General features: G+C 43.1%; 1 protein-coding gene across 2 annotated transcripts; it reads left to right on the forward strand.

Moving 5' to 3' along the window:
* Positions 1-35: 35 nt before the first annotated feature.
* Positions 36-8,637, forward strand: CUNH12orf73 (chromosome unknown C12orf73 homolog). 2 transcript variants are annotated; one of them, XM_036252139.1, is made up of 3 exons: positions 36-142; positions 5,887-6,004; positions 8,275-8,637. In XM_036252139.1, exons 2-3 carry the CDS (start codon positions 5,897-5,899, stop codon positions 8,368-8,370), a joined length of 204 nt encoding a protein of 67 aa, XP_036108032.1. In that variant the 5' UTR covers positions 36-142; positions 5,887-5,896; the 3' UTR covers positions 8,371-8,637. The 2 variants fall into 2 exon arrangements, with proteins under 2 accessions (XP_036108032.1, XP_036108031.1); XM_036252138.1 differs by lacking the exon at positions 36-142 and adding an exon at positions 5,528-5,684.
* Positions 8,638-12,481: the final 3,844 nt, after the last annotated feature.

Raw genomic sequence — 12,481 nt, forward strand, 5'->3', positions numbered from 1 at the left:
CGGCTAACGCTCAAGCTCCTCCCCCCAGCTCCCAGTTCCCCCTCCCCCCAGTGCAAACCCCTCTTTTGCGCGGCGCTTCCGTTTGTTCGGAGCCAAATCCCACGACTTGTGGGCGTCACGTGTGGCAGGACAGCCCAATCAGGTTTGTCCCCTTCTGGGTTCTTCTTCTTGCCGCTTGGCCTTTCGGGAAGGGTGGAGGACAAATAGGTGGGAGGGGGAACGCTCCGCTGACGTAAGCCCTTGCTCCCCCCACCTCCGCCTCGCGCCTCTCCGGTGGTGGGCGGGTGGTGGGGTGAATGGGTGTCGAAGGCCTCTGGGGGCGCTGTGTAGATGAGGCTGTTTGGCTTAACAATCAGGATATGCGGGCCTTTCCACCCAAAACTGTATCCTGATAAGAACTGTTTTGAGCCCTGGCTGGTTTAGCTCAGCGGTTGGAGCATCCACCTGCGGTCCGGAGAGACCCGGGTTCGGTTCCCGCTAAGGGCGCGGACCTCGGTTGCAGTTTGTCCCCGGCCCTGGTTGGTCCTGCGGGTGGCAGCCACTCGATGTGTTCCTTCACATCCATGTTTCCCTCTCTCTCTTCCTCTCTCTCCCTCCCACTCTGTCTGTACAAAAGATGGAAAAATGTCCTCGGGTGAGGATAAAAAAAAAAACAAAAAACTGTTTTGAATTAATTATCAAGCGTGATGTGGGAGAAAAGAGTCTGGAATAAAAAAAAACCTGGGAGTTTAGGCCACTGCACCATTCCGAGCCTCAGGTTCCAAATCTGTAAATTGAGGTAATTGTAGAACTGCTTTGTAAAATGTAAAACTTGACATGAGTCATTGTCTATTTTGGATACATAAAAATATTAATGTTTGGAGTCTGTGATAGTAGATGCCATTTGGGCGCGGTGATCACGTTTTCTTTAGAACCTTCCAGACTACCCCTGTTTTCTTTCTCAGTGGCTCTTACAGCTAGTTTTTGCCTCAGTAGTTCTCAAGTTGTCACTGGTGTTTCCACAAGGACTTCATTAAATAATTCTTAATGGAGACAGCTTTTTATCTTTCTCTAGTTGGCATGGTGAAAAACATGGCTGCTGGATTAGTTCGCTTCCCCTAGTTAAGCTGTAGTAACAGATGATTCTAAAATGCCACTGGTTTACAGAAACAAAGGTTTATTTTTTACTAATGTAACATGGCTGGGAGATGGCTGTGGCTCTGTGCTTCATGTGGCTTCTTCATTCTGGGATCCGAAAAAGGGCTTTCATGAGTTAATACAGAGTGATTAATTTGTATTATGGAAATTGTTTAAAACTTAATTTTTAATTATTTTTTAAAATTCTCACCGGAGGATATTTTTCTATTTGTCTTCAGATAGAGTGGGAGGGAGAGAGAGGAAAAGAAAGGGGGCGAGAGAGAGAAACATTGACACTAGAGGGACACATCAACTGGTTGCCTCCTGCATGACCCCCACCAGGGCGGGGACGACCGCAACCAAGGTATGTGCCCTTTGCTGAAATTGAACCCGCAACTCATTGGTCCGCTGGCTGACGCCCTGGCGCTGAGCCAAACCGGCCAGGGCCAAAACCTAATATTTTGAAACTTTTCAGAACTTTTACAAATACTGTGTCCCTTAGTAGGTACTACTCAGAACCTGACTCATGGTAGGTATATGGAAACCCTGACAATTGTTTCTTTTAATTCTTTCTTGTGTCTTGTTTCTTTTTCTTGTAAAGCAAGTGCCTAACTTAAGCTTTGATGGCCAAGGCATTTATTTCAAAGAGGCATCCACATCATAGACTGGCTATCTATAGTAAACACATTGCCACACACAGACGCGCACGTGTACATGCACGCGCATACGCACGCGCATGCGCCTGAAGAGCCAGTCCATCGTCCCGTCCTCCCCCCCCCCCCCCCAAGTTCCTTTGTTTTAGAAATCTTGGTTGATTTCAGTAAATGGCCATTTGGGCTACCTGTTTGTTCTTTTCCTTTTCCTGTACTTTAAATTTCCTCTCTTTTGTTTTTTATTCTCACTGGAGGACATTTTTTTTTCTTTTTGCATTTATCTTTAGATAGAGTGGGAGGGAGAGAGAGAGGAAGAGAGAGAGAGAAACATGGTTGTGAGAGAGACACATCGACTGGTCGCCACCCACACAACCCCGAACGGGACCAGGGACAAACTGCAACCGAGGTACATGCCCTTGTGGGAACTGAACCCGGGTCTCTCTGGTCCATGGGCCAACACTCTAACCGCTGGGCCAAACCAGCCAGGGCGTCCCTTTTGTTTTAAAGTCACTGATAAAGAGTGAACTCTGAAATCCTAGGCCCCCAACCTTGACCCCAATAAAAGCAGAAGCTGAGGCCTATGCACAAGTACATTTGCTCTCTCTCTCTACCTGTGACCTTGCTGTGGGGCCCCATGTGTGTTGTGTAATTTCCAGGTCTTTTTAAAAAATTTTTTCTTTATTAATTTTTAGAGAGAGGGGAAGGAGAGATAGAAACATCGATGGCCCTGGCCGGTTTGGCTCAGCGGTTAGAGCGTTGGCCTGCGGTACAGAGAGACCCGGGTTCAGTTCCCGCTAAGGGCATGTACCTCGGTTGCAGTTTGTCCCCGGCCCTGGTTGGTCGTGCGGGTGGCAGCCACTCGATGTGTCCCTTCGCATCGATGTTTCTGTCTCTCTCTCTCCTCTCTCTCCCTCCTGCTCTATCTGAACAAAAATCGAAAAATGTCCTCGGGTGAGGATAAAAAAAAAAGAAACATCGATGAGAGAGAACACTGATGAGAGAGAACATGGATTGGCTGCCTCCTGCATGTCCCCCACTGGGTATTTGGCCCACAACCTGGGCATGTACCCTGACCAGAAAACGAATTGGCAACCTCTGTGCATGGGTCAACGCTCAACCACTGAGCCACATTGGCCAGGCTCCAGGTCTTGTAAATAATAAACCTGTATCTTTTCAAAGTTTCCTGACAGTTATTGCTGAAGGGTGTCCTGCAACCATAATAAGAACCATAAAGGTTGGTTCAGTCACAACACTGGTTCTTGGTAGACTGAGACCAGTACAAAACAGTAGGTTTCCATAGAATATTTCTTGAATTAATGAACAGTATCACATCCTCTCTTTCTCTGGTTTTTTAACCACTTAGGATCACAATCTAGAAAAGTTTCAAAGCAGGTGGCTTGCCTCACTGATTTCAAAGAGAGAATTCTGGTGACTGAAAATATGTGTAAAGAGCTGCAAACTTTTCTCAAGAGGTTTTCACTCAGGAAGAGTTACCTTTGGGCAGTCAGGATCTCATTGTGGGGTGTTGCACTCTGTGGGTCTGCCAGCTCCATTCACAACCTCAGCAGACCAGGGGCCTCTGCTTAGTTCTGTCTTACAAAAGGAAGAGTTTACTGGAAGAGTTGTCGAGGAGCAGGGCATTGAACTTGGGAATGGTGAAGCAATCAACAAAGTGGCTTCTAGTCTATCAGGGTCTCCCACCACCCTGAATCTGTCTGGAAAACAAACTTATTCATCTCTGAACCTTGCTTGGGGAAGCCTAGGAGAAATCTCCTATCTTTGCCAAATATGTCTCAATTATTATTATTTTTTATCCTCACCGGAGGACATTTTTTTTATTCTCTTGTTCAGATAGAGTGGGAGGGAGGGAGGGAGGGAGAGAGAGAGAGAGAGAGAGAGAGAGAGAGAGAGAAACATTGACATGAAAGGGACACATCAAGTGGTTGCCACCCGCACAACCCAATCATGGCCGGGGACAAACTGCAACTGAGGTACGTGCCCTTAGCGGGAACCGAACCCAGGTCTCTCTGGACCGCAGGCCGACGCTCTAACCACTGAGCAAAACCGGCCAGGGCTATGTCTCTTTAAAGAGACCTTGTATGGCTCAGCCCGTGTGGCTGAGGTTGGGCATCAACCCATGCACTAAGAGGTCACTGTTTCAATTCCCAGTTAAGGCACATGCCCAGGTTGTAGACCCAGTCCCCAGTGGGGGGCCTGCAGGAGGTGGCCAATCGATGTTCTCTCTCATCGATGTTTCTATCTCTCTTCTCTCTCTAAAAATCAATAGAGGAAAAATTTTTTTAAAGAGACCTTGTATGATGGGACAACAAAAGAAGGGCCAAGTCACTTCACCTTGTTTCCCTCTTCTTCCCAATCCTCCTTTCCCTTTCAAAAACCTAGTAAGCTTGCTTGCAGTGGTTGCCCAGGAAAGGAGGCTATGTGGGGGCATTAAAAGAGGCACAAAGAAATGTTTTGGGTGTGATAGATAAGTTAATTATCTTGATTGTGAGAATGGTTACACAACCATATAAAACCTCATCAAATTGTATGCTTTAAATATGTGGTTTAGCCCTGGCCGGTTTGGCTCAGCGGTTAGAGCGTCGGCCTGTGGTCCCGAGAGACCGGGGTTCGGTTCCCGCTAAGGGCACGTACTTCGGTTGCAGTTTGTCCCCGGCCCTGGTTGGGTCGTGCGGGTGGCAGCCACTCGATGTGTCCCTTCATGTCGATGTTTCTCTCTCTCTCTCCCTTCCTCTCTCTCCCTCCCACTCTATCTGTACAAAATATGGAAAAATATCCTCGGGTGAGGATAAAAAAAAAAAAAAAAAAAAATATGTGGTTTATTTTATGTCAAATATACCTAAGTGTTTAAAAAGTGAGTGTATCATCCATGATTCATCTTATGCATACAACCATAATCCTTCAGAATTGTCCTGCATTAACCTTTTGCTTAACAAAAGTCAATCTATAACCAAAGCACAACCTAAGAATGCATAAATATTGTCTATTTCAGGTTCCCTCTCTTCCAGTAGTACCATAGCACAAGGGTATAGCTGTCTCAGTGGGGCTGTTTCAGTATCAAAGGATGCCCAGCACAAGGACAGAGGGTTTTTTAAAAATATTTTTTTCTTTATTGATTTTAGAGGAGAGAGGAAGGGAGAAGAGGAGAGAGATAGAATGTCAATGAGAGAGAATATCGATTGGCCACCTCCTGCATGCCCCACACTGGGGATTAGGCCCACAATCTGGGCATGTGCCCTGCCCGGAATCGAACCAATGACCTCTTGGTGCATGGGTCAGCACTCAACCACTGAGCCACACCGGTGGGGTGGACAGAGGGGTTTTAACTTCACTCACTCGTGTGTGACCACCTGAGCACTCACTGCTCAGTGTGCCCTTCTCCACCGGCTTGTAAAAGGTAGTTAAAGCAAGCAATTTGTTGGTGCATGTGAAAGGACAAATGAGGCAGTACTCTAGCCAGAGCCAGCCCAAGACTCGACATTGGCCAGGGAAATCTTGCTATAGGGGAGTGATGAGGGGGACCAAAGCCTGGGCCGGGAAAGTTCTGGGGATCCGCTTTTAAAATAACTCTGGTTCCGGCCCTGAGTCCCATTTCCGGCGGGGTCACATGCCGGCGGGGCAGTGCACCCGGCTTTCCTGTCCGGCGGGGCCCCAACGCCAGCACTGAGAGTCGGGCGCTGGCCGCCTGCTGACCTGAACGCACTTCCGCCGGCGCTGAGCCGTGCTCTCGGCGCGCCTGAGGGCCAGTGGGTCTGCCGTCTGCAGTTCCAGCCCTAGAGTTTGAGGGGCACGGGAAACCTCGCGAGGTCACCTTGCAGGGTCGGCCTTTTGCTTGCTGCCCCAGAGCTGCTTTTAAATTCTGAAAGCCCAGCCCCGGAGGCTAAGAAACCCCTGAAGGTTGGTCTCAGGCCTGGAGGGGACATTTGCCTTCTCTGTGCCCTCGTTTCATATGCTGGGAGGGGGGGGGGGGGAGAGAAACTCTGCCCCCGCCCCGCCCCCACTTGATGTCTGCCAGGGAAATCCTGTGAGGCTTGTTTCTCAACTGGGCTTAGTCGTGAGCTGAAAACCTAACAGCGCCCCCATTTCCCTCCCCTCCCAGCCAGCCGACCATGCCCGCAGGTGTGCCCTGGACCACCTACCTGAAGATGGTCACCGCCAGCCTCCTGGCCATGTTCGCGGGGTCCCAAGTGGTGCACAGGTACTACCTGCCGGACCTGGTGAGTGCAGGAGGGTCCTGTCCCTTGCTCTTGGGCCACTCCATTCTCCCCACAGCAGCAAAGTGACCTTAAAACGAAATCAGGAGCACATCTACCTTGGGGCTAAAACCTAATGATGGTATACAGTTGTATCCAATGCCATTTCCTGCTCTTACAGTCTTATGCAGAAATCATACAGTCTTGAGGTCTTACACAGTCTGGCACCTACCTGCCTGCCACTGACCTTACCGTATACTATTTTCCCTCTGTTGCAGCCACACCAGCTTCCTTGCTGTTTCTCAAACTCATCAAGCCTGTTCCCACTTCTAGGCCATGCTTTTTCTTTTTCTTTTTTTAAAAACCCTCATTCAGGATATTTTTCCATTTATTTTCAGATAAAGTGGGAGGGAGGGGAGAGAGACATCAACTGGTTGCCTCCTGCACAACCCCAAAAAGGGTCTGGGACTGAATAGAAACTGAGGTATGTGCCCTTGACTGGAATTGAACCCATGACTCTTTGGTGCTCAGGCCCACACTCTAACTGCTGAACCAAACAGGCCAGGACAAGGCCATGCTTTTTCTCTTCTTGGAGTGTCTTCTCACAGATCTTGGCTTGGTTTTCTTCTTCAAAACTTAAAGTTTCAAGGAGAAACATCTGTAACAAAAATAAATAAATTAAAAAAAACAAAAACAAAGTTTCATCTGGCTGGTGTGGTTTAGGGATTGAGCACTGACCCATGCACCAAAAGGTCACTGGTTCGATTCCTGATCAGGACACATGCCCAGGTTGTGGGCCAAACCCCCAGTGCTGGGGCATGCAGGAGGCGGCCAATCGATGTTCTCTCTCATTGATGTTTCTCTCTCCTCCTCTCACTTCTTCTCTCTCTAAAAAAATCAATAAAGAAAAAAAAATTTTTTTTAAACCTTAAAGTTTCTGCTCAAGTATCTCCTCCAGCAATGAGGGACCTTTGGGTAGCTTCAGAAGGATTGCTCCTCTGCTATTCTCTCTCAGGTCTCAGTCCTTTGTTTCCATAGAGCACTTGTTACAATTTGAAATTATTTTATTCCTTTGTCTCTATTTTGTTTCCTCCACTAGAATACAAACTCCACAAAAGGACTGTGCTACAATCAGATAGCACTTTATAACCACTATGGTGGCTATTAATTTTTGAAAAACCCAACTAGTGACAAGTTGGTGAGGATGTGGAGAAACTGGAACCCTCACTCTGTTAGGAATGCAATATGTGCTGTTAGGAATGTAAAAACATACGGCTGCTGTGGAAAATAGTCTGGCAGTTCCTCAAACAGTTAAACAGAGTTATCATATGACCTAGTTATTATACTTCTAGCTTTATACCCAAATGAAAACATATGCCTACACAAAAACTTGTACCTGAATATTCATAGAAGTATTATTTATAAGAGCCAAAAAGTGGAAACAATCCAAACTGTCCATCAACTGATAAATGGACATATAAAGTGTGGTATATCCATATAATGGAATATTATTTGTTCCTAAAAGGAAATGAAGTACTTGTATGTGACAATATGGATGAACCTTAAAAACATGCTAAGTAAAAAAAACTAGTAAAAAAAAAAAAAAAAAGACTATATATTATATAATCCCATTTATATGAAATATCCAGAATAAACAAATATATTGAGACAAAAAATAGATTAATGGTTGCCTAAGGCAGGCTTGGAGGTGGGAGGGCTGTGTGGGAGTAGGAGTGAATGCTGGTGGGTAGGGGTTTCTCTAGGGGTGTAGTTCTAAAATGAATTGTACTGATATATGCACAACTTTATGAATATACTAAAGGCCATTAAACTTATACTTTAAATGGGTGAATGGTGTGGTATAGGAATTATTATCTCACTAAAGTGGTTACCCCAAAAATGTTAGCATCTCAGGTTTTTCCTAAAGTCAGTTTTATATATTTTTTTGCTCACTGCATTATGCATGGTGGAGAGTCAGTAACTAATATAAGAATAAATTTCCAAATATGGAAAACCTTATGCAGATTTGTGATCTGTCAGTTGACAGTGATGCAGACTCTCCCCCTGTAGAACTTGACATAGCCTGGATAATAGAGTCATAAATATAGGACTAGAAAGGGACTTACTTAGACCAACTGTGGGTTCTCATAATAAAGACTTGTCATTGAGTAGCAAAGGACTTTTTTTGTTGTTGTTTTTTTACTCTTTACTTGCTTTGAAGTCTCACAGGTTACATTTAATTACAATCTAAGAAGCACTGCCATCTGTTTTTTTGTTTCTCATTTTTTTAATAGACAATACCTGAAATTCCACCAAAGCCTGGAGAACTCAGAACGGAGCTTTTGGGACTGAAAGAAAGACAACACAAACCTCAAACTTCTCAGCAGTAGAAACCTCAAGATACAACTCTGCCAAGAACTCTGTGAATAATAAATCTCAAATACCTATTTTTGAAATTTATCGAGTCAAACTGCTTCTCCTCAAGCACCTTATACAATGCTAACTACAAGACGAGATACACAGTAGATTTTAACTGATTCATTGAGATTTACTTATGGTTTGACTAATGTTTCTTGAAAACTGCCAAAGGTTTCTTAACTGTGGCTTGATAGATAATTTAGTTGTGAATATCATGTGAGATAGAGTATTTGCAAAGATTCCTGCTCTTAGAATTCTTATATATATATATATGTACTTCCATGTTTATTACAGTATTATCCAAGGTACAAAAACAATGTATTTGAATGGATGAATGGATAAGAAAGACGTTATACATACACATAATGGAATATATTCAGCCATGAGAAAGGAGGAGATCCTACCATTTGCAGCAACTTGGATAGACCTTGAGGATATTACACTGAAAAGTATTGTTAAGATATAACCTATGTATGGAATCTAAAAAAGTCAAACCTGTAAAAACCAAAACAACGGAGAGTAAAATGGTGGTTAGCAGGGTAAGGGGAGGATAAGAGTGATGGTATTTAAGGATACAAACTTATGACAAGTAGTAAAGAAGCTATAGAGATCTGATGCACAGTATAATGAATCTAAACCAGCAATTTTCAACCAGTGTGCTATTTAAGAATTTTAAAAACATGCAGTACCTGACTATTTAGTCAGGGCACTAACCTCTTTCCCCTTATATTATTAAATTAAAAAAAAAAAATTGACAACAGCCCTGGCCAGTTTGGCTCAGTGATGGGAGCATTGGCCCGTGGACCGAAGAGTCTTGGGTTCAATTCTGGTCAAGGGCACATACCTTGGTTTTGGTTCAGTCCCTGGTCCTGGTCAGGGTTGTCTCTCACATCGCTGTTTCTCTCTCTCTCTCTCTCTCTCTCCCCCCCCTCCCTCCCTCCCTTCCTCCCTCCCTCCCTCCCACTTTATCTGAAGATAAATGGAAAAATATCCTCAGGTGAGGATTTAAAAAAATGACAACAGCCAATACAATAGCTGTCCGGTGTGACTAAATCAAAATTATACCTATTTGTTTGTCAGATTGGGAAAAAGTATGAGATATTTTTGGTGTGCTACAGAATTTTAGTAATTAGTTTATGTGTGCCATGAGATGAAAAAGGTTGAAAATCGCTGATGCAGACAATAATATTATATTGTAATTATGTAATGTGATAAATATTGCTACAATGGCAGTCATATTACAGTATATAAATGTATCAAAGTAACACATTGAATACCTTAAACTTAATGTTTCATGCCAAATTTATTTTTTAATTTTTCTTTATTGATTTTTAGAGAGAGAGGTTTAGAAAGAGAGGAAGGGAGAGGGAGAGAGAGATGGAATCATCAATGAGAAAGAATATCAATTGGCTGCCGCCTGCATGCCCCCCACTGGAGATTTGGCCCACAACCTGGGCTTGTGCCATGATCTGGAATTGAACTGGTGACCTCTTGGTGCATGGGTTGATGCTCAACCACTGACCCACACCGGCTGGGCTGTGTCAAATTTATTTTTTTTTTAAATTTTCAAACTACTAAAAGTCACACTGCTATATAATTTGCAGTCATTGGTGACTATTAACTACTAGGGAAAGTAGTCATTACAGGGAACCCCTTGTAGATTTCTGTTGATAAAAGTTTAAGATGAAACACTAGTTAGTTCAACAAGAGAATATCTCTCTTTGCCTCTAGATAAGATTAACCATGTGCTCTTGGACTTGAACCCTGAAAAGACTCCAGGAACATGCTCTCATGCCCCACAGGTTCTAAAAATATACTACTCACCACCACAATGGGTCCTTTTTAAAGTTAGTTCAAAATTAAATTATAACAACCCTCACACACCTTCACACAGCCATGTGGTTTGTGATTCAATAGTATACATAGACTTCCATATGAAGTCTCTGGAAACTGAAATATTTATTCATGTAATTGTACAGCTTTATAAAGAAAAGTAACAAAGGCAAATGACTTAGAGCTAGAAATTTTTAAATATTTTAGAATCTACCAATTTTAATATCTGCTGAATAGGGCAGGCTGAAGGGGGTAGGTAAATTGCCTGCTGGTTTCCCTTTTCTTCCTTAGTAGCTGGATCAATGGGTGTTTTTATAAATAAAGTTATGTTGAGTCAGCAAAGGTTAATTGTTTCATAGGACTACATATGAAACTGGTCATCTCTGTACTAGTCATCTCTGTCCTGGTTGTAGTTATACAAAGACCTCACCACATTTACATTTTAATTCACTAGCATCTTAGGGAACATATTTCACTAAAAATAAAAATCAATTCTCTATCAAGGAGGGTATTGGAGGGATAAATGGTGATGGACAGACACTTGACTTGTGGTGGTGAACACACAATACAGTATATAGATGATGTGTTGTGGAATTGTGCACCTGAAATCTATAGTTTTGTTAGTTAAACTAGTGTCACCCCAATAAATTCAATTTTTAAAAAGGTAAGAAACGTCTAGAAGAAAATATAAACAATCATTGTAATCATAGAGCAGAGTAATAAGACAATGGATGCCTTTCTGGCTGGAAATAACAAAACATTTAAAATGATGACCAGCCCTGGCCGGTTTGGTACAGCGGTTAGAGCGTCGGCCTGCGGTCCAGAGAGACCCGGGTTCGGTTCCCACTAAGGGCGCGTACCTCGGTTGCAGTTTGTCCCCGGCCCTGGTTGGTTGTGCGGGTGGCAGCCACTCTATGTGTTCCTTTCACATCGATGTTTCTCTCTCTCTCCCTCCTACTCTATCTGAACAAAAAGTGAAAAAAATGTCCTCGGGTGAGGATAAAAATAAATAAATAAATAAAATGATGACCAAATGGATGCCAAATATACGCTTTTCTTTTTTTTTGTAACCGATTTTTATAATTTCATTTTCATATGATTTTTTATTTTTATTGTTGACAGTATTACAGATGTCCCCCCTTTAGCCCCTCTGCCAAGCCTCCCCTCCAGCCTTCACCACATTATTGTCTGTGTCCTTGGGCTATGCATATAAGTATATAAGTTTTTTGGTTTTCTCTCTCTCATGTTTCCCCCACTCCCGAGATATGTCAGTCTGTTCCATGCCTCAGGACTTATTTTGTTGGTCAACTCATTTTGTTCATTAGATTCCACAAATAAGTGACATCATGTGATATTTGTCTTTTTCTGACTGGCTTATTTCACTTAGCATAATAGTCTCCAGGTCCATCCATGCTGTCTCAAAGGGTAAGAGATCCTTCTTTTTTACAGCTGCATAATATTCCATTGTGTAAATGGAACATAGCTTTTTTTATCTATTCATCTACTGATAGGCTGTTGGGCTGTTTCCAAATCTTAGGTATTGTAAATAACACAGCTATGAAAATAGCAGTGCATATATTCTTTCAGATTGGTATTTCAGGGTTTTTTAGGATATATTCCCAGAAGTGGGATTGCTGGGTCAAATGGCAGTTCCATTTTTAATTTTTTGAGGAAACTCCATGCTGTTTTCCATAGTGGCTGCACCAGTCTGCATTCCCAACAGCAGTGAACTAGTGTTCCCTTTTCTTCACATCTTCACCAGTCCTTGTTTGCTGATTTATTGATGATAGCCATTCTGACAGGTGTGAGGTGATACCTCATTGTGGTTTTAATTTGCATTTCTCTGATTAGTGACTTTGAGCATTTTTTCATATGTCTGTTGGCTATCTGAATGTCCTCTTTGGAGCAGTGTTTATTCAGGTCCTTTGCCCATTTTTTAATTGGATTGTTTGTCTTTCTTTTGTTGTATGAGTACTTTATATATTTTGGAAATTAATCCCTTATCAGATGTATCATTGGCAAATGCTTTCCCATACAGTGGGTTCCCTTTTTTTTTTTTTTTTTTGATGCTGGTTTCTTTTGCTGTGCAGAAGATTTTTAGTCCAAATCTACTCTTAAATGATACTTAACATAGAAAATTTCACTCCATTCAAAGAACTTCTGGGTTTGTGAACATGTGGAGATGCTGGGAGAGCAGTGCTAACAGGGAGGGCATGGAATCTCCACACCCCTATTCCAAACCTTGCCCCG

The sequence above is a fragment of the Molossus molossus genome, unplaced genomic scaffold (assembly GCF_014108415.1).
Source record: "Molossus molossus isolate mMolMol1 unplaced genomic scaffold, mMolMol1.p scaffold_m16_p_10, whole genome shotgun sequence".
Lineage (NCBI taxonomy): Eukaryota > Metazoa > Chordata > Mammalia > Chiroptera > Molossidae > Molossus > Molossus molossus.